Source organism: Lactuca virosa, chromosome 6 (genome assembly GCF_052849685.1).
Source record: "Lactuca virosa cultivar CGN04683 chromosome 6, Lactuca_virosa_CGN04683_v6, whole genome shotgun sequence".
Classification (NCBI taxonomy): Eukaryota; Viridiplantae; Streptophyta; class Magnoliopsida; order Asterales; family Asteraceae; genus Lactuca; species Lactuca virosa.
Window position 1 is genome coordinate 28,617,324 of NC_136431.1, and position 23,305 is coordinate 28,640,628.

At 35.7% G+C, this 23,305-nt stretch overlaps 1 protein-coding gene across 1 annotated transcript; it reads right to left on the reverse strand.

Moving 5' to 3' along the window:
* Positions 1–13,064: 13,064 nt before the first annotated feature.
* LOC145118823 (uncharacterized) lies at positions 13,065–14,251 on the reverse strand. The gene is made up of 2 exons (XM_079054486.1): positions 13,322–14,251; positions 13,065–13,192 (listed from the first exon to the last, which is right to left on the reverse strand). The coding sequence occupies exons 1-2, from the start codon at positions 14,154–14,156 to the stop codon at positions 13,170–13,172; spliced, it is 858 nt and encodes a 285-aa protein (XP_078910612.1). The 5' UTR covers positions 14,157–14,251; the 3' UTR covers positions 13,065–13,169.
* Between the last annotated feature and the right edge of the window lie 9,054 nt (positions 14,252–23,305).

Below are 23,305 nucleotides of genomic sequence, written 5' to 3' on the forward strand. Positions count from 1 at the left end.
TGGCGATCCAACATCATTTGAATCATTGTTTGTAGTCCTGCCATAGTGATTAGCTCGGGTGCAGCTGCTACTTCCGGTGCACGCTCAATCACAGTCTGCTGATTAGCATTTCCATTAGCGTTTCCGCTTCGAGTTCTCACCATGTCGATCTATGTGACATCCCCTAATTTCTCGGCCAGAAAAGACCGATTTAAATTATGCTTTTAAAATAAAGTCAGAGAAATCCTTTTAAAAGATGTTGCGGAATTGGTCCCCAAAACAAAACATGATAAAAATTTATCAAAACCTTTCTTTAAGAAAGTATATATTTTCCTTTTATATCAAAACCTCGGGATGTCATGTTCCGATACAGATCAAAAGCATAAACAATACATTATAAGCCTTACAACAGTTATTTACAACTACTGGCCTATAATCCAAAAATCTCTCATCATCATCCGACTATGCTCAGGGTCCACTACCTGTAACATAAAAAGTTGAGTGGGTCAGACTTGGGAGCCTGGTGAGCATATAGGGTTTTCAACCCACAATAATAATAAACTTATTAAGTTCACCAATCAACAATAACCCTGATTACCCATTCCCGTTATTCTCACTTTACGTCCCTAAACACCTATCACAAGGGACTTAGCCTAAGGAATATCATCGGGATGGACACTACTGCTAAGGGGACTCCTCAGCCATACATGTCCTTAAGGCAACCATGAGGGGGATGGAGTACGCCAATGAACATTTAGTTCACCAACACCTACAAGTTGTGAACCTGCTAGTGTTCCACTGGACTGTCTAGAAAGGTTTGTGGTCGTCATCTATACTCCGCTAGACGACTACAACAACAACAACAACAACAACAACAACAACAACAACAACAACAACAACAACAACAACATCGAGGCCTCTCATCATTTTAACACACATCGACTATTTCGTCTACCCATGTTTTACCCAACATATTTGTAGATAAAATACATATACAGTTTAAAACTTGTATAAAACATCTATTCAACAGTCACCTCAAATAAACAATTAATATAATTACACATAGCACGTATTTTAAGGTAAATACTTCATATCTATGTGTAAGATGAAAGTGACAACACACTCACATGATTTACTGATAATCGGGCAGCACTTCGTTTCCTAAAACGATCGTTTCTAATAAAACCGGGAGTTTTATTGAGAAACCGTGCTCTGCGAGGGTTAGGCTTCAAAACCGAAAAGATAAATTTCTCGGGCTTCTTGGGCACTTCGAGACGTGTTTCGGGTGTTTGGTATAATACCGGGGCTTTGGGGGAACTTGGAATGAAAGAAATATGGGTTTAGGGGTGTAAAATGTCAAATTTCCAAATTATCCCCGGGAGGTCTCGCACCCTTTTATTTATAGGGGCGAGGCTTCTGATCGGACGGCTGAGAAGACTCCACGCGGCAGCAGATCCGAAGAGAAGGCAGGTGGCTCGCACGTGCGAGGGTCCATGTGGCTGCTTCTGATTGGACCGAGGTCTAGGTCCGAGGTTCGGATCCGAAGCAAGAAGGAAGGGGGACAGGTGGTGCGAAGGTCGGACACGCGGCAGGGGGAGCGAGGCTCGGACGAAGCTGCACACGCGTCACTCCTCGGATACGCCACGACTTCGGATGACTCAGCAATTTCGGACACGTGGCGCGCATAGAGCGAAGGTGACGTGGCCGAAGCATGACTATGCGAATTTTCTCGATTTTTGTGCAAAAACTTCTAAATTCCATAACTTTCGCATACGAGCTCCGTTTTTGACGTTCTTTATATGCACGCGTAGGTAAAATTACGCTCTACAACTTTCGTTTAGACTTCGTCGGCTAATTTTGACTTTAATTTTTATATTATTATTTTTAACAGACCGGGACAGGAAATCCGTTAAAAATTCATAACTTCTTCATCCGACGTCCGTTTTCGTGTATCTTTTTACCGTTGTACTATTCGTTTAGTTTGTGTCGGCTAAAAATCACCCGATCTAAAATTCAAGTTTTTAGCTGTCTACTGCTAAGCTGAAACTTAGAAAAATCATAACTTCCTCATACGAAGTCAGATTTGGGCGTTCTTTTTATGCATACTCTTGGTTTAACGAACACTACGACTTTCGTTTAGATCACTAAGGCTAAAAAGTAGTTTATCAAAAACTCACTTTTTACGACATTCGGCACCGTGCCGGTTTTGTCGCGAAACTTCGACAGGTCATAACTTCTTCGTTATAACTCGGATTTCGGTATTCTTTATATATCTGTAATCCTTGTCACGACCACTACAACTTTCTTAATAGATATCGACTTTATCTAATATTATTTTCGACGCTCATTTTAATTCTTAATTAATTAAATCCTAGTAATTAAGCAATAAACACATAATTCACATAATATTCACATAATTCCTTTTTATTTCTTCAAAATGAGTTACAAAGGTTAACCTAGACTATTATGTCAATATTAATGCCTAGCCTAGAAACACGGGCGTTACAATCTATACACCAAATTAGGCGAATTTAGATCTTTGTTTACGATTGACGTTTAATCCTCCTTGTCACTCTGAAAAGTTACATGCCAGTTCTAATTCCGTAATTATACGTTTAGAACTCTGAACACATAAAGTTTCCAGATCCAGTCGGCAAAAGACCATAGATCCGATCAAATAATAGCATATAAGGCATCTTTATAGCTATCACATTAATCATTTAGCACAGAAAAGCAATTTAGGCATTTTCCCAAAATAAGCTAGTGCCCGTGTCTAGAATATATCAGACACTCATCTCACAATCATCGCTTAGCATTCTAAGTTTAAGTCTAGAAATTTCCTAAAATTCTTAGTTCGCTTAAACTAATGCTCTGATACCAACTGTGACATCCCTAATTTCACGACCAGAAAAGATCGATTTGTTTATGCTTATTTAAATCAGAGCATTCTCTTCAAAAGAGTAATAATACGGAATTTGTTCCAAAAAAATGATAATATCATTATCAAAGCATTTCCGAGGAAATGTATTTCATTTATATTTAAAAACCTTGGGATTTCATTGTCTATACAACAACATAAGCATAAACGTAATATCACAGGCCTTACAATAGATTATTATTCTAATGACCTATTCTCCTTTAAATCTTTCTCTAGATTTAAACTCATCACATCTGTGCTCTTGTGCCGCTACATGTGATACAAAGAAACTGAGTGGGTCAGACTTGGGAAAGTCTGGTGAGCACATAGGGTTTTCAACCCACAATAATTAAATTTATTAATTTCATCAATCAATCAACCTGGTTATCCGTTCGCGTTATCCTCACTTTCTGTCCCTAAAGCATCTAAATTAAGGGACCTAACCTAAGGATCATCATCGGGATGACAATACTGCTTAGGGGATTCCTCAGCAATATATTCCAGTAAGGCAACCATGAGGGGGATGGAGTACACCGGTGAACACATCGTTCACAAACACCTACAGGTTGCGAGCCTGCCAACGTTCCACTAGACTGTCTAGAATAGTATGTGGTCGTCATCTATACTCCGCTAGATGACTGGATCATCTTAAACATCGAGGCTTCTCATCAATTATTTCATCATCTATATCATCTACCCATCTTTACCCATCATAATTAAAAGGTTACAATCGTCGACCGACGTAAATACATATTTTACAGGATATGCCAAGCACGAAACGTGGGTGTTACAAATAGTATATTGCTTCAATAGTGTTATGAAATAGATATATTAGGTTGCATGTACACTTCAGAGTATAAGAATTTTTCGGCATTATTACATGTCAAACCCATCAAAAGGATGTTAGGTAGACCAAGCACAAAGAAAAGATGGCATGTTTTTGAAAATTATGACAAGTACTATTAGTTGGGAAGGGTAAGAACAACCTAATGTACCAATTGCCAACAAAAGGGCCATAACAAGGTTTCAACAAAAGGGAAAGAACAACCTAAAAACAGCCTTATATATACAAAAGGGTAAGAACAACCTTAGAACAACCTTTTATATATATATATATATATATATATATATATATATATATATATATATTAAAAATTGAGAGGATGAGAGATAGTTAGAGAGTGAGAAATGATCAATCCCAGTCAATTTTAAAAAGTGAATAAAAAATATTAGAGAAATTAAATATCCTCATATTTTTTCTTCTTACCCATCATCCTATCACTTTTAGATGATGATAAATGTAATAAAAGTTATTAATTTTATTAAACATGACAAATGTCACAATCTTAAATGTATAGGAGGACCACAAGAGAAAAATAGTAACTGAGTCAAAAATATTATACAACAATCCAAACATCCCCTATTTAGCGTTGTATATCTGAGTCTGAACTTAACAAAATAAGCTATTTTTTAATCCTAAAACGTAGACAAGACATAGGACTGCAATTTGGAAAAAAAATCCTAATTCTGAGCTCGTATGAGACTTTTATGATGGTTCAAAGTTTGACAAAAATTATAAACAATGTTGTAATAATATACAACAATCGTAATAGCCCCTGTTTAATGATGTATAACTCAGCCATATCTTAACCAATAAAGCTATTTTTTTTATCCTAAAACGTAGACAAGAAGTAGGACTACAATTTGGAAAAAAATCGCCTAATTCTGAGCTCGTATGAGACTTTTATGATGGTTCAAAGTTTGAAAAAAAATATAAAAAATGATGTAATAATATACAACAATCGTAACATCCCCTGTTTAAGGTTGTTTAACTCAGCCATATCTTAACAAATTAAGCTGTTTTTGATCCTAAAACGTAGACAAAACAGAGGACTACAATTTTGAAAAAATCACCAAATTCCGAGCTCGTATGAGACTTTTATGATGGTTCCAAGTTTGACAAAAAATATAAAAAATGTTGTAACAATGTACAACAGTCCTAACAACCCCTGTTTAAGGATGTAGAACTCAGTCATATCTTAACAAATTAAGTTGTTTTTTGAGCCTACGTTGTAGCCAATATAAAGGACTTCAATCTGGGAAAAAAATTTGCTCATTCCGAGCTAGTATGAAGATTTTATTGTTATTCAAAGTAGGGTAAAAATTCCGGAAAAAAAAGCTGCAATAGTAAAACAATTTTTCATTGTACATACACGGAAAACATAACATGTTAACAGATTGCAATCAATGAAAGAATTTGCTGCTTTCTTTTTGACCACCAACACTTATCTAGTGAAACACAATTGCATGTAACATAACAAGAATCAATTTTAACATCAAGAATAGATTTTAACATCAAAAACCTTATTCAAACTTGTACAAATAATCGATTCATAGCAAGATTTTAACAAATTTCAAAAATAGATAGGAATATTACCTTGAATTGGAAGATGACGGTTCCAAAATCGACTAAGAAGGAACTACAAAGAAGGCATGAATCGAGTAACACAACAGTCGTTAATGATTTTGAAATATGTAGCGGCTTATGTAGGGCAAACATGATTGAATTTGTTCACTCATGTGGGACGATTGCATGGAAATCCAATAGTCACGTTTGAAAAATATTGATCAATTGTACGTAGTAGGGTTCAATGGGGGGCAAATTGATTTCTCCGTTTTTTTTTGATTCTCGGACATGGCTTCTTCTTTATTTTCTCTCTTTTATCTTTTAAAAATAGAGAATGGATTTAATGGAAAATGAATTGATTTATTTCCCAATTCCTTACTTTTTGTATTAACCAAACAAGAGAAAATAAATCAATTTCTTTTCCCTGCTTTTATTTCCCTATACCACACACCCCCAGTTTCTCTTCCCTCTCTAACTCCTTGGTCAATCTCTGTTTTTCCATGGGTTATTTTCTAACATCAAATAGTTTGGTATTGTTAAGTGTGAACCATTAGAGGTAATCTACTTTGGTTACTCTTCTTTGGCTTGTTGAATTAGATATACATCAAAGATCTACGAGCAACTTGGTTTTGATAAAGGTTAGTAAACTTTTATCCCTCGTGTAGTTCTTAATAGCAATTAAGTTAAGATCCTCGTAGGTTTTAGAATTTGTTTGCCTTAGATTAAAATTGTGTGTTTCTGTTGACATGTAATTAATCTAGGAACTATATATAAAACCTAACATTAAATTCGTATAAACTTTTGTAAATTCATCAAAACCTTTTTGGTTTTGGTTTGAATAAATCATTTCCATATTTGATCAATATTTTATAAAGCTTATTTGGATTAGGTTTTAGTTTTGGTTTAAGTAAATCATTTCTATGTTTGATCAATATTTTATAAAGCTTAACTAGATTTAAAATCTACTTATTCAATTACAATGGTGAAACACCATTAAAATTACTTAGTCCTTAACCAAACTTCATTGGAATAATGGACTCACAACTAGAAATCAATATACAAACTAATTATAACAGTTAACGTAGATTCCTTGAATATGGATTTAATCATTTAATGGAGGCTATAGAAACCAAATAGAAACCAAAGGGCTTCTAAAGGTATCAGGTGTTGCCATACATCCTTAAGGTCAAGGGTGGTTCAAGTCTCGTATGGGACATAAGGTGGAACTAGGAGTATATTAAATTTGTCGTTCCAAAAAATTGAGGCGATAAAAGCAAGTGTACAAGCTATCAACGCCAAAGTACAACTCATTCATGAGATTAGAGTTTGAGATACCCAATTCTACCATTAGAGATGACGTGTATGTAACATCCCAAAAACTAGGGCTAAAATTTTCATTTTTAAAATATTATAACATCCATTTTTAGTAAAGTTACAACCATTTGTTCATAAGCCATTATTCTGAAATCAGAGTTAATAAGAAGATAATGCGGAATCTTAAATCATAATTCGGTAGATGTGTGTGTACAGTTCCGCCTCCGCAATCCGATAAGTACCTGTAAAATATTTAATCCACAACTGTAAGCACAAAGCTTAGTGAGTTACCCAAAATACCACATACAACACAACATAATAATCAGCTAAGGATTATCAACAAACTCTGTAGACTATCAGCAGTTCCAATAGGCTAACATCACACCATGTTGATTAACAACACAACTTACGGGTTATCAGCAACCATGGGGAATGTCAGTAGTCCCAACAACTCATTTCATATATAACATAAATCAACAAATAAGACCCAGCTGGTCATCATGCATATACTACCACACAAGCAGGCATAGTGAGAAAACTCACCTGAATGAAGAGTTGAGACCCCCTACTCTTAGCCCCGCAAAATCAGCTACACGAACCTCGTAAACCAATCACAAGCTAAATCTCAGGCTATAGCTCAACACCTATCCAAGTTTGACTAAAAGCCAAACTGGTCAAAAAGTCAACGGTCAACGACCAAAGTCCACTTCAGCAGGTCGCCGCGTTGTGGCCTCCCATTGCCACGACGTGGGGTGAAAACGAAAAAAATAGTTGGGTATCCCCCAGTTGCCACGTCGTGGCTTCCACCTACCACGTCGTGGCAACTGGGTCTCAACAACTTAAAGTATTAAGCTGTTTTCCTTCAACCTCAAGAGCTCAAAAGCTCAGATCTAGTCCTTCCCAAGGTCTTGATGGATAAAGTTTCCAGCTTTACCCATTAATACATCCCAATGAGTCTTGATCCCTAAACCTAGATCCTTAATGACAACTTAAGGCCTGGACTCAACCATTAAGCTCTTAATAACCAGGGCCACAAATCCATAACTTCCAGAAGGACTTCTTACTTCTATTCCAACATAAAATCGCAGCTTTATGGACATGTACGACCAATGCAAGTCTAGATCTCAATCTAGGTCAAAATGGGGCAAAACGAACAAAATTTCATACATGGATCTCAAAACACAATCAAACTTCAGATCCAAAAGATATAGAGACCAAGGGACCAAGAGGAGCTAAAAAGTTGCAAACTTTATCTCATCAAATAAACCCAAACTTGAATATGAACCAAGAAATGCAATAAATCGTAGATCTATGAAGAGAGAACCAAAAAGGTGGAAGCTTTATACCTTCCAAAGCTCCACACGATGCGTGAGGTGCGAGATCTAAAATAAAGCACTCTTCCAACTAGCAAGCACACCACTCCAATTTTCAAAAATACAAGCCAAAGCTTCAAACATCAAGAATCACCATTAATACAACAAGAATCACTCAAGGAGGCTAGGGTTTCGTTTTGATAGCACAATTAATTATTTAATTTAAGAACAAATATAACAAGTGCTTTCCATGATGTATTAAAGGTTTACGATTTGTGTCTGGACTGAGCTAAGCCACACATATAGAGTCTTTCCCGATGGAAATCAGACTTCAGTAGGCCCTTAGTCCATATTTTTTCGCTTTGGTCTTAGATGATATATTCCCATGAGATTCAGAGGGTGTTGCCTTAGCATTTTCTTTTTGCCGGTGTGTTGGTGGTCAAGGCTAAAAACGAGTTAAATGTTAGGTTAGATACATGGATGACAATATTAGGAGAGAAGGGGTGTGTGTATGTGTCTATATATTTTCGTTGTGATTTTAAATGTGTATGAGTATGAGAGAGAGAGTTGCCTTAGTCTATGCTTCTTGTCGATGTGTTAGTTGTCAAGACTAGAGCGAGTTGAATGGTAGGTTAGATACATGGATGACGATATTGGGAGAGAAGGTGTGTGTATGTGTATGTGTCCATATATTTTCATTTTGATTTTAAATGTGTGTGTATGTGTGTGTGAGAGAGAAAGAGAGAGAGAGAGTTTCCTTAGTCTATGCTTCTTGTCGTTGTATTAGTTGTCAACACTAGAGCGAGTTGAATGTTAGGTTAGATACATGGATGAAAATATTGGGATAGAAGGTGTGTGTACGCACTTGTGCATGCACATGTGTGATGCTAACAAAATCTGCAAAATTATGTTACCAAATATTATCGACATTATATAAGGGTTGTACGATCTAGAAAGCTATAGGGATTGCTTGTTACCCAATCACAACAAACTCAAAGAACTCAAGGTCAATCGCTAACTCATGCTAAAGGCCCTGAGAATACGCTCTTACACTTTACTTAAATATTGGGTTTATTATAGGGGTTTTAGCCCATGAGTAAGCCAAACCTTTAAGCCACCTCTATATATAATGTTCAACTAGTTTTCTTTGTATGCACAAAAACAAATTCATGAAGAGAGAGAGAGAGAGAGAGAGAGAGAAAAAGGGAGGGAGTGAGGGAGGGAGGGAGGGAGGAAGGGAGGAAGGGAGGGAGCTTGGTTTAAAAAAGTGTGATGTGTTTATAAGGGTCGTGAAGGCCGATGTGTGATGTGAATGCACGCCCATCACAAATGCGAGACGCACAAGTAGTCATTAGTGAAACAAAATGCATTATGCATGGTTACCAATATAGAATAATAATAATTAATAAAACACAATATAAATAGAAAATATGAATTTAATATCTTGGATACTATATTTTCTTTATTTTCTTTCTGGATCCTAAAGGATACATTATTTAGAGTCGAAGTATAATTACTTTATAAATAATGCAATTATAGAAAATGCAGAAAAAATACCACAGGGGAAGAGACATTCTTGTTTACTGCTATACATTTATACATTAGTTTCAAGTATGAACGAAGCAGTCAAAAAGAATTTCTTCACTTTTAATTTCTGGTTATCAATAATTAAAGAAGAAGAATTAGAACCCAAGAATCAAGCTAACAAGAAAACGGGTCTTAATTAGTAAAATACTCAAATACAAAAACTTGGAATGCAGAACATGTGTTGATTGCGGAATCATAAAAAAATCACAAAAGAAAAAAAATCAAATAGTCAAACACAAATACGATACCAGGAATGTAGAATAGATTACTTGATTTCAGGAGAACCGTTTGGGAGATTTGGTGTCTTGGCAACCCTAGAGAGAACGACGAGTTAGGTCTAATTGATTTAACCCATTAAAAGCCCACTTTGATTTAAACCCATTAAAATATGTTAAAAAAAACCTACAACACATCGTATACAAGATGCGCTGATGTGCGCCTTGCAAAGCATCAACGAAAAGTGTGCACATCTTACCCCATCAATGAAATTGCATCGCATCGGATATTGGATTGCATTTTCCGGAACGCATCACAATGCATCACGCAATATGCATTTTTTGAAACGGATCAAGCATCACACATCACATCGCCTGATGCACGGTTTTTTAAACCAATAGAGAGAAGGTTTCGTCATTTCCCGTTATTCTTGATACACCTATACTGTTTCATAATATCTCGTAGATCCAACGGTCTGTTTGCCTTGATTTTTGGACATCGGTTTCCTAACATCCATATTTCATACCAACATATCGTCCAATTGGTTTGTTCAAATCTGTCTCAGAGCCTTAAACATCATTGCATATGTTTGTTGTTGGACAACCAACCTTTTTTGGTGATATTTCTTCTACTCTCTTAGACTAGAGGGAGTGTTGCAACAAAAGGTGCACTTCATTCAGTGCCATGTAGACGACACACCATTTTTTGTCACAGAAGTGTGGTTTAATGCCACACATAAGGAGTGGCGCCACTCCTTTAATTATTTTTATTTTTAAATAAATAAAATTTTTAGTTTTAATTAAAAACAAAAGATTTCATTAATTAAAAATAAAAACCATTACATTACTTTAAAAAAAATCAAGAAAATTAGAAAATAATAAACTAGAAAGCTTAAAACTATAACTTAAAAAAACACACACATACATCAAATGATTAAAAACTTGGAAAAAAACTAGAAATTAAAAACGACTAGCGTAACGTTTTTTGACGTCTTCATCACCAAACCAACTTGAAACTCATCCCCGGTCATATTCGACGTATCCATTGCTAGCACAGGTCACTGTCCCTTTGTTTCTGAGTCTCTCTATCCGAAGCAAGTTGCAAAAATCTATCCACTCTATCTTTTATGTCTTGTACATTCTCGCCCATTTCTTTCAAGTCATCCGACTCCGACGCTTTGCCATTGCCTTTGCTTTTTGTTTTGTCCCTTCCCATCGGTGTGTGTGTGTGTGGGGGGGGGGGGGGGTGACACTTGAACGGGCTCATCATCGTTGAGGTTGAAACCAACACGAGCATCCGATATAGTGTGATCGGATTCGGAAGTTCTTGACCGTTTTGATTCACTATCGATGTACTCGTCGATTGTTTTTTTTATTTTTCCATTTTTGTTGCCTTTGAGTAGATTCCAAACTTCAAAAAACTTGAAAGTCTTCTTTTGCTCTTTTTGGTAAATGTTAAAAGCTTTCTCAAAAATCACATCGTCACTTTCACCGCTTTTCCATTGCCGTTTCATTTTGTTATACAAATCGTTAAACCACATGACTTCTTTGTTCATCTTTTCTCATTTCGAGTAGACTTGTTGATGTTTAGAACGATATGTTTAAGGTTATTCCTTTGTGGAACCTAGCTCTAACGCACATCCAAAAACAGTCATGTTTTTGGTCTGTTCTTGTCTTTCCGTCTTCTGAAACGTCAATCCATGATTGTACTAATACTAACACTTCTTGACGTTCCCACATTTTAGATTCCGCCTTCTCTTTTCTTTTATTTCCTGGTTTAGAGGGTTGAGTTTGTGGAACAAATTCGGGTTTGATTTCGAAAATGGGTGTTTGTGGTTGTAATTGTGTTTGTGGAAAAAAATCGGGTTGTGTTTGTGAAACAAACTCCGGTTGAGAATCAAAATCAAAAGGATCAAAATCTGGGTTGAGTTGTGGTTGTGTTTGTAGAAGTGGTTGTGTAGGGCGTTGTGGTTGTTGGATATGTTGCGGAAAATAGGGAAGCATACCGCCGTAGTGATAGTAAGGGGACGAATAAACCGGTTGATCGAGTGAAGGTCTTGAAGTTGTGGTTTTTCTAGTGGGTGTTTTTTGGTTAGGTAGGTTTTTTGGAGGATGACATTTTTGTAGGTTCTAGAATGAAGAAGATGGTAAAAATATGAGGTGTTTGTGAGTTATTTTGGTTAAAATGGTAATGTATTTATAGTGTTAGTAAAAAAAAAATTAATTTTTTTAAATATTCGACCGTTTGCAACGGTAAGAAAAGGATAGCCAATCAAATTGGCCAGTGAAGTGGTCCCTCCCACAGCCGTAGTGCGGCCTCCGCCGCACCTCTACCGCACCCAAGGGGCGGTGTTTCATCCTAGGTGGCACCCGACTGCGGCCACTGCCGTGCAGCCCACTCCCCCGAGCCTTATGTTATTTGATTACATATATTTGAAGTTGTTATTTCGGAGTATATGATGGTTATTAGAGAAGACTTTGTACTTCTCTGATATTGGTGATAGTTTTGAAGCGACTCTAGTAGTGCTATGGTTTTACTCTCATTTTTAGAGGTTTCAACACTAAAATTCTGATGTCTCTTTATGGTTGATTACATACTGTTTTGAGATGATTATATTGGTCATATAAATTTCATTGGGCTGTTTTGGTGGCACATAAATTACCCTATTTGGTTCACTCCTCAAAAGTTCATTGAGTCGAGAACGTTTAACCAAACGAAGTTTATTTCTGCATTATTTGTGGCTGCGTTTTCCGTCACTATGATCTTCAAGGATGGAATGCACACATAAGAAAGTAGTGAACAATTTTATATATGATACCTCTTGTAATTATAGTCAAAGGGTTTACTGGGAATAGAAAGTGCAATGCCTGATATGATCTTCTTCGAGTTTATCGAGGCTTTGTCATTTTCACGTAACTGGACCTCGACTACCGATTTTGGCGTTGGTTGCTTACTAACTTTTCCAAAATGGGTTTGTCTCTGAGAATCCGATTACTACATGTGTTTCCTCTCTTATTGTTAGCTTCAGCCTTCTTATTCTTGAAGGTATATTTCTCTGTCGAAGCTCTATTAGTTCGTGCTTCCAATCAAGTAGGTTTATTGGTCCCGATCTTATGCCCTTATGAGGTTATCACGGGACTAGGTTATACATAAGGGGTGTCCAATAAAGATCCAATAATTGTATATGATACAATTGGTAAAGTATTAAGTATTAACCTACCTAAATAGCTCAAAGTTTGAAGGTTGGTTGTACAATAGTTGGGTACGTGTGAAAGTAAAATAAATATCTTAGTGTAATTCAAACACAATAACACCTCCAAAGAAGAATCACTTCAAAAGTTTCTTGATAAGATGAAACCAAAAGTTTTACATTCATAATGGACCTATCCAACAATGGTTGAGATCATGAGCTTCAGAGGCGCGTGGAAAGAAGCCTTTAGTGTATATCATTGAATCGAGCTATCGAAAATATGTAATAATCTTTCTTAGTATCGGGTTTCGAGCATCAAAGACATAAACGAAACATAAAACTATATAATTTTGGTATAAAATTGTGTATATGACTTTGATTACAACCAAGTTACTTACTAGTGGTTTCAAAGTCACTGAGCTCATCATCAAGACCAGAAACATCCATCATTCTTGCAGATGCTTGTTTAGCCCACTTCACGATCTTCTCAGCTTCTCTGTTGATCTTCTCTTCCTCTTTCATTGCCTTTTTCATGATCTTCTTCTGTTCTTGTACCGAAAACGTCTTCAAAAAATCAGCATCATTCCCCCACGATGATGATGATGATGAGAAAAGTCGGTTCTCCTTCCCCTGTTTCCTCGGAACACTCTTCTCCTTTTTCGGAGAGCACCATAAACAACCAATACTCCGCCGTGGAGGAGACCGAGTTTCGGATTCTGACTCCGGCGACGATAGACTCCATGAATCAGACCGAGATTTTGATTTCGAACGCTCCTTTTTACACACCTTGGAGTTTGGATTCGTATTCGATTTCGTACCTTTTTTCTCATCTATGTTTCCATCGGAATGTTCTTCTTGATTTTCGGTAGAAGGAGACGATTCTGGACTCTTCTTCGCATCTGGAATTTGCTTTAAATCAACATAACTGCAAAAGTCACGATTTGGTTCCTCTACATTCGAATCGTCATCGGGTCGAGGTCCGAGGGATTTAGACTTAGAGAGAGGAAATCGAGAACCGGCAGCGGCGGAGGCGGTGATGGTGGTAGTGGGAGGAAGGGATTTAAGTTTTCGGAATCTGGTTTCAAGGTGGGAAGGGAGGTTATCGGAGGTGGAGAAAGAAGAGCAATTGATGGCTGCGATTTGTTCTAGAACAGAGTGATCCATTGCTTGTGAGAGAACATCTTCAACTGCCCTTTCGTCATCACTGTCTGTGAATGAGAATTCATCCGCCATTGTTGAGTGCAGGTGAGAGTGTGAAAGAGGGGTTTTGGGGGATATTCTAATTCTAGTATCGGCTTTATGAGAGCGTGGAGGGGTGGAGGCATGTGTAAACGTTACAGTTCAACGGCTAACTCATCATTTTGGCATGTTGTGACACCAATTTCCCGCATGGGTCCACCAACATTCATAATATTCTTGTTTTTTATGTATATTTGATATTTCTTAAGGATTTTGGCAAGATTAAACATCATTTGTGATTTCATCTTGTCATATATATTAGGTACAATAACTTTGGATTTGTAAGAAAAAAAATTATTAAAATTAATTTTTTTTATCTTTTAAATTTAAATAAATAAACAAAATAAACTAATGAGTTTTATTTGAGAATTTTGAAATAAGAATGTAAGTTCATTAATGAAATTGATATTCATTTATTACTACATTTATTGTAATTATTACATTAAAGTATTATGTCAAAATTTATTAAAATAGAAAAACCCATAAAATGACATGCGGAAAATATATTAATTCAAAATAACTACAAAATGACATTTGACAAATTGAATGACAATGTGACATGTGACAAAAAAAACTTTCATTTATTAGATAGATTTGGTTTGGCTTGTCATATTATTTTGAGAATTAAATTTCATCTTATTATTTTTCTCTACTCCTCTATATTTAAGATTATGACATTTATCATATAAAATTTTGTTACATTTACCATCATCTAAAAATGATAGGACGATGAGTAAGAAGAAAAAATAGAAAGATATTTAATTTCTCTATTATTTTTCCTTCACTTTTTTTAATTGATTGGGAATGATCATCTCTTACTCTCTTATTCGAATATATATAAATAATATATCAATATTATTTCAAATATATATAATATCTTTTCAATTTTTAATATTCAAATATATATAAATAATATATCAATATTATACTTTATTTATAAGGAACTAAAACCATAAATTTAGATTTATTTTTTTATATTTTTTAATATATATGATTTAATAATATTAAAAAAAATAAAATAAAATAAACCACATAATAGTCTTCTTATGTGTGTGTGTGTTGGGGGGGGGGGGGGTTTCACTGCACTACCCCTCACCTAGAGTGTGTGGTGTTCCCTGCATACCTCATTGTCATGTCACATCCACGAGCCACACCGATTAGTCTTTTAGCTAAGTGAATCTCTTAATCGGTTAATGCAAAGGAGGAAATTGTAGTCATTCATTTTCTTCTATCATAATTATAAAAAAAAAAAAGCAAACTTTCATACAACCATTTCTACATCTACGACACATCCTCTTCCTCCATCGACCCAAGCAACACACACCTTCCATAGACGGTCACCGGAGTTTTAACTACTCATTTTTTTGTCAATTCTAAGCAGCGACATATCCAAGTCGTATGTGTGTGTGATATGGATGAACATAAAATGAGAACGTAAATAAATATCAAACAAAAATAAAGGACTTTGGAGATGTATTTAATTTACGTATGTCATTATTTGTATTAATTGTGACGACCTCGCTTAACTAAACTTGTATATAGAATTTTCGGACCTAAATGCTGCAACTAAAATATTTTAAAAATCAAACTTTCATAATTGAAAAGGTTACTAAAAATCTCCCATTGGATGTGTGTTACATAATATATCATGCTTAGATGAGCTTGTGCACCATCCTACTTTTAGGGTTAATTTAGGTTTTTGATAAATAATCATTTAATAATTAATATATATGAATCATTATGTACATATTAAAAAGACTAGGGCTTATGAACAATAGTCAGTTTCAAGTTGCTGGCTTAAATGGTTTTCTGTGGACGACTGGTTTTGAGTTCAGCTTTGCCGGCTCTATTTTAAGTGGCTACCTGTTTTCTTGACCAATAGATAGTTTCCACTGAGATGTACATGTGCCATTGTTGCAACTAAGCTCTTTTAGGGCTAAGTTTGCCAACCCAAAGCTCAATGGAGGGTTTAATGCATGAAAGTTGGCCAATAGCTTGATAAAGCTTGAATCTTTAGGTCCAAGGGACCTTATATTGTCCAGATCTGAAGTCTCATCTTCAAGGCATGCTCAAACAACTATAAGACTCAATAAGAAGATGAAAATGACCCTAAACTCCCTAGTGAAGAGATCTAACAAACAAATGGTCAATGTGATAGCTTTTTACCTCCAAATAGCAGCTAGCACTGAAAGAACACTGGATCCAAGGGCTCCTTCTCGTTCCAAGCCTTTTGTTCCTCTATCTCCTTCCAAGAATGCAATAAAACATACAATCTTAGCCTCTCTCTCTCACCGATGATAATAGCTCGATTAGGGTTTCTCTCAGTGTGTTAAGGTGATAAGGGAGGCGGAATGAAAGGCTTAAGGTCCTTTAAATAGGGCACAAACCCTGAAAATTAGGGTTTTCACACTCAGCTCCTACTCGTCGAGTTGGGTCCTCGAACTCGTCAAGTAGACTCTAAAAATTACGCGGCCATCTCAATCTCTACTCGGCGAGTTGGGGCCTCCAACTCATCGAGTTTCCCTGAAAAAATGAATATAATTAATTAAATATTATACCTGGGAGTCGGGATGTTACAGATCATGTCAACGAATTTAATTCAATCCTATCAAGGTTGAAATCGGTTGAGATTAAATTTGAAGATGAAGTCCAAGCACGGCTACTATTATGATCATTACCCAAAAGTTGGTCAAGAACGGTGACAACAGTCAACAGCTCAACTGGAGGTGCCAAGCTGACATTCGAAGGCATACGCGACCTAATCCTTGGTTAGGATGTGCGAAGACGAAATGATGGAGAATCCTCTAACAGTCTTCTTAGTACTGAGGAAATAAGAAGGAAGTCCAACAGATGGAGTAGGGGTAGATGAATATCAAAGTAGAGAAAGAGAGGTGTATCGAAAAACAGGAAGGACATCACTTGTTGGAACTGCAAGAAAAGGGCCATTTCAAGAATCAATGTCTGAAGCCTCTTGCAGACAAAGGAAAGAATGAGATGAACATTGCATCAGACTCTGGAGGAGATGTTCTTATCAGTGCAGTTGAAAACCCAGTGGAATCCTGGATCAAGGATTCTGGTGCGTCACTCAATGCTAGTCATTCCAAAGCTTTAATGCAGAATTTCAGGCAGTACCTGTAACACCCGCAGATTCGGGATAGTCAATAATAAGCGTTAAAAATGATTTTTTTTATTATCTAGGATAAATAATCTTAGCCAAAGTAATAGTTATGGTCAACAATTATAACCTATTTGATGTAATAAAGAACAATTATTTGAATACTATATGTTTCATTATTATTATAATATAATAAAATAGGAAAAATCAGTCGAATCGTCCGTAAATCGTAAAAATAAGTGCGCCAATATATATATATATATATATATATATATATATATATATATATATATATATATATATATATATATATATATATATATATATAGAAAGTACATGTCTTCCCGATCCCGAAAATATAAATTTCGTCGAAATCCGAATCCGTATGAATTAGATATGATTTTTATAAGATATAAAAGCCACCCGCGTACAAGGAATGTGTGACGTAAAAAGCTACGAAGAGAATGATTGACTTTTAGCTAATGCGACCAAAAAGAAAATCGTAGTACTCCTTAAAATAGGAATTTTGAGAAAAAGCATGCCAAAAACGGAGTCCATACGAGAGAGTTATGATTTTAGCAAAATCATTTAATTTTATAAAAATATGGACAAAAATATAAATTCAAAATTAGCCGACGGAGTGTAAACGAAAGTTGTAGATCTCGTCGATAGCTACGCGTGGATATAAAGAATGTCAAAAACGGAGTTCGTATGAACGAGTTATAATTTTTAATAACACATTTATGTATTAAAATAAAGTGTAAATCATATATACGTATACATATATATACATATGTATATATCATTACAAAGGTATTGCCGATGCGGTCGTTATAAGACTAGTGTTGAGTACTTTCGACATTAGTTTAGTACAAATATCATTAAATCTATTTAAAATAGTATTATAAATGGTGTTTAGTCATTTAAGTAGATATAAATGGTGGTTTTTGAAAATTCAATTACTATAAATAAGAGCCTCTAGGCTCTCATATTTCTTGCACCATTCTCTTGATTCAATAGTCTTTCTCTTCTTATCCCTCGAGCATTTCGGTTCCTCGTGATTCGACTTCTCTTTCTGTAGTTTTAGTATAGTAAGGTGAGCGTTGAAGCGCTGCAAGAATCTTTCTTAGAAAGATTCAGTGACGAAGTTCTGCCCTGCAGACTCCGACTCCTAGCTAAAACCCCCTTGTAAGTAAGTTATGCTTACCCTATTTTAAATATAACTTATAATTAAAATTAGTATTGTTATTATGAACTTATAATAAATATTTGGGCTATTATTATGAATTATATAAGTGTTGTTATAATATCTTTTTAACTACTCGCGGTACGGGGAATCTGGTTTAAAGGGCCGCATAGGGTTGTTGGATTTCAGAAGTGTTATATGCCAAAATGGTACTGCCCTCCGGTGTTTTATGTCTGGCCCCTGTCTGTACATAGTGGTTGGGAATATAGTTTAAACGCTTATATAATAATAATAATAATGCTAAGACTAATAATTAATCACTATAAATATTATACTAAAATCTAGTGGTAATAATACTAGGTTTCGTCGAAGGAAATTATATTGTTAATAAACGAAGCGCTGTCCGAGTTTGGAATCATCACTTTAACAAGTGAGTGCATAGTCCCTTTCATGAACATGATTTTAATACAAGTATTGATTAAAGTATTAAATGTGTGAAATATTTGATATTGCCTGAAATACGTGTTAAAGAGCATACCTGATAATATATGATGATTTAGGATACAAAGTAAACCTAAATTAATTAAGGGGAATATTGGATAGTATCTCCTTACGAGTACGAGTGAGATATACACAGAGGGAATAACTTTAGAACTTGACATTGATCCGAGAGTTGTTTATATATGGTGAAATAGTATATTCTGTGAGATTTAATATATATATATATATATATATATATATATATATATATATGATATAACATTGTGGGATTGAAATAACTATGTACTCACTAGGTTTCCCAACTTAACCCACTCAGTTTATTTGTATCACAGGTATCGATACGAAGCTACATTACACTGTGAGATTAAAGGAGATGTAGATCACTAGTGTAAATGAATGTAAGGTCTGTTTATGTTTATGTTTCTGTATTGACAATGACATCCCAAAATTTTAATAAAAAAAGAAAATACACTTATTCGGAAATGCTTTGATAATATATTTATCATGTTTTTCTGGGAACAAATTCCGCAATATTATTCTTTAAAAAGGATACTCTGATTTTCAAATAAGCATAAATATTTTTTTTTCTAAATGATCGTGAATTTGGGGATGTCACAGTTGGTATAAGAGCATTAGTTTAAGCGAACTAGGAATAAAGATTTATTTCTAGACTTAAACTTAGAATGCTAAGAGATGATCGTGAGGAGTGTGTCTAATATATTTTAGGTAGTACACCTGAATAGACACAAGCACTAGCTTATTTAGGGAAGATGCCTAACCTGTTTTTATGTGTTAAATGATTTGTGATGCTTTATGATGCTATCATTTGATCAGATCTATGGTCTGTTGCCAACCGGATTTGGAAACTTTATGTGTTCAGATTTCTAAACGTTTAATTACGGTATTAGAACTGGCATATAACTTTTCGGAGTGATAGGGAGATTTATACGTCCAACGTAAAATAAAATCTTTCCTATCTAAATTCTCGTCACCAAACACCAAACATCTGATTTGGTGTATAGATCGACATGGTGAGAACTCGAAGTGGATTAGAAATGCTAATGGAAACCAACAGCCACGAGTGATTGAGCGTGCACCAGAGGTAGCAACTGCACCTGAGCCAATCATAATGGAAGGAGTCCAAGCAATGATTCATGCAATGATGACCGAACAAAGGGAAGAGATGAGGCAGATGTTGCAGAACAATAGGGATGAACCTACTATGCCTGTTGAACAGCCTGAACTGAATGAGGGTCGGTCAGAAGAAGGAAACTATAGTAGAACTGTTGGCCAAGCTGAACCGCCAGTGGTTAGAAGAAATAACCAAGATGAAAGGATTGACATGGATGTGTGTATGTATAATAACTTTTTGGGTGCCAAGCAACCAAGTCTTTCTGGGAGCCCGAAGCCAGTAGAGATCATGGACTGGATCTCCGAAATGGAGATGGTTTTTGAAAGTTGCAACTGCAGTAACAAGCAGAAAACTGTCTTTGCAGTCAGACAACTAAAGACCAGAGTTTTAAGTTGGTGGAAGTTGTTGGCAGATACAATGCCACGGGGTGATGCCATGCGGATGTCTTGGGAAACATTCATGTGGCAGTTGAAAATGCAATACTGCTCAGAGATAGATCTGACAGACCTAAACAACGAGTTTCAGAACTTGAAGAAAGGGAAGATGAGTACTGATGAGTATGCCACCACATTCACTGAGAAGATGAAGCTATTCCCCTACATCGTGCCTACTGAACTCTCCAAGATAGATAGGTTTGCTAACGGATTTCCAACAAAATTTGGCCCAACGGTCAAAATGGCAACTACTTTGAAGACAGCTGTTAGAGCAGCCAGGAATGTTGAGACCCAGATAAGGGAAAAGGTTCTTAAGAGAGCTGAAGTTGGCGAGAAGAGGAATTTTTAGGGATCTCCAAGATCCGACAAGAAAAATAGGTTCCCAAATTCTGACCTCAACAACAAGAGGTACGAGGATAGCAATGAAGAAAAGTGGTGTGACAAGTGTAGAAGGAAACACATTGGGAGATGCTCTAAAGAGGTGACCTGCTTCAAATGCGGGAAGATTGGTCACTATGTCGGCGAATGCACTGCCAAGAGAGAAAACTGCTTTAGGTGTAGTGAAGAAGGGCACTTCTATCAAGACTGCCCAAATAGGGAAGGAGCTACAAAGCCAAACATACCGCCGAAGCCAAAGGCAAGAGCATTCCAAATGATCCTTGATGAAGCACGTGACAATGCAAGTGATTAGAAGTAAGGATCTACATATTTGAAGATCGTGATATAACGTATCCACATAGATCGTATCATGGGGTATAGCCTAATATATGAGGCATAGTGTAGGGTGAACTTTAACATCTATGTAATCGTTTCAAGAAATAATATAAACGTTAGTTATGTTATCCGATGTGTTAAATGACTATGTGAAATTCTTGTATGGTGACTTGGAAAACTGCGAGACAATAATTGGGACGAGTATGAGTAGGTCTGAAAGGTAGTAGAGGCCTATACTACCAGAAGCACATGACTTACGCTTGGATTAGGGAAAGTCACAAGGTTACCAAGAAGCTAATAATTCCGTTTTGTTCAAGTATGTCGTTACCATCATTTCCGTAATGACTAAAAAGATGATTGTTAATCCGACCCTAGTGGTCATATCAAATTGAGTCTGACTAAGATGAGTATGTTACGTGGTTCAGAGAACCAAGATCGATGTAGCATCTGACTTAATCCATAAGAACAAAATGAAAGATAATTGAAGCGATCAATAGAAGTATCGCGGTCGTTGTTAAAGTAAGAAGCTTGTAGCTAGAAGTGTTGCATACTATAATGTGATTATATCACGTTAGAACATGAAGGAAGTTATACTCCATTCTGAAATTTGACTATAAAAGACCTGAGTCTAAGCAGTGCATCATATGATGAGAGGTCATTAGAACATGACCCATCGATCTGTTACGGTAATTGAAGTAAAGACCTTATCTTAAGTTAAGTACGTTTAAGAAGAATCAGGAGTCTCCAATAAGGACCGCATTTGTAACTCGAAGGTTACGATTGAAAGTCCAACATAGGATAAACAGTGGGTGCAAGATTGCGCACCGCCAATAGTCAAGGAGTCTTAAAGTTAAATACTCATTTGAAAGGACATAATAGTTATGATTACCACCTAGGATGGAAACGAAACGTACGTACTCATTATACAAGCCCTGTTTTGTTGATGATTCTAGGACGTAATAATCCTAAGGGGGAGATAATTGTAACACTCGCAGATTTGGGCTAGTCAATAATAAACGTTAAAAATGATTTTTTTTATTATCTAGGATAAATAATCTTAACCAAAGTAATAGTTGTGGTCAACAATTGTAACCTATTTGATGTAATAAAGAATAATTATTTGAATACTATATGTTTCATGATTATTATAATATAATAAAATAGGAAAAATCAGTCGAATCGTCCGTAAATCGTAAAAATAAGTACGCCAAAACATATATATATATATATATATATAAATTATATTATATTATATTTAGAAAGTACATATCTTCCCGATCCCGAAAATATAAATTTCGTTGAAATCCGAATCCGTATGAATTAGATATGATTTTTATAATATATAAAAGTCAGTCGTGCACAATGAATGTGTGACGTAAAAAGCGACGAAGAGAATGATTGACTTTTAGCTAATACGACCAAAAATAAAATCGTAGTACTCCTTAAAATAGGAATTTTGAGAAAAAGAATGCCAAAAACGGAGTCTGTACGAGAGAGTTATGATTTTAGCAAAATCATTTAATTTTATAAAAATATGGACAAAAATATAAATTCAAAACTAGCCGACAGAGTCTAAACGAAAGTTGTAGATCTCGTTGATAGCTACGCGTGGATATAAAGAACGTCAAAAACGGAGTTCGTATGAACGAGTTATAATTATTGATCCGGGAGTATGGATCAGACATACCCGATCCGGGAGTATGGATCAGGTAAGGAGGTTAGTTTCAGATCCGGGAGTATGGATCAGGTAAAGAGATTAGTTTTAGATCCGGGAGTATGTATTAAGTAAAGAGGAAAATTATAGATCCGATAGTATGGACCGTGTCGTTGAGAGGATCGACGGGGTGGGGTAAGAGTTGCTTATATATGGTGAAATTGTATATTTTGTGAGTTATAAAATATATATGATATAAAATTATGGGATTGAAATCGCTATGTAATCACCAGGTTTCCCAACTTGACCCACTCAATTTATTTGTATCACAGGTGTCGATACGAAGCTACATTACACTGAGAGATTAAAGGAGATGTAAATCACTAGTGTAAATGAATGTAAGGTCT

What these genes read in the sequence shown, in the direction of transcription:
- LOC145118823 (XM_079054486.1), bottom strand. Translation starts at nt 14,156, where the DNA reads ATGGCGGATGAATTCTCATTCACAGACAGTGATGACGAAAGGGCAGTT. An exon ending in CAGTGACTTTGAAACCACTA is followed by an intron (nt 13,193 to 13,321) that starts GTAAGTAACTTG and finishes TATTTTCGATAG; the next exon opens with CTCGATTCAATGATATACAC.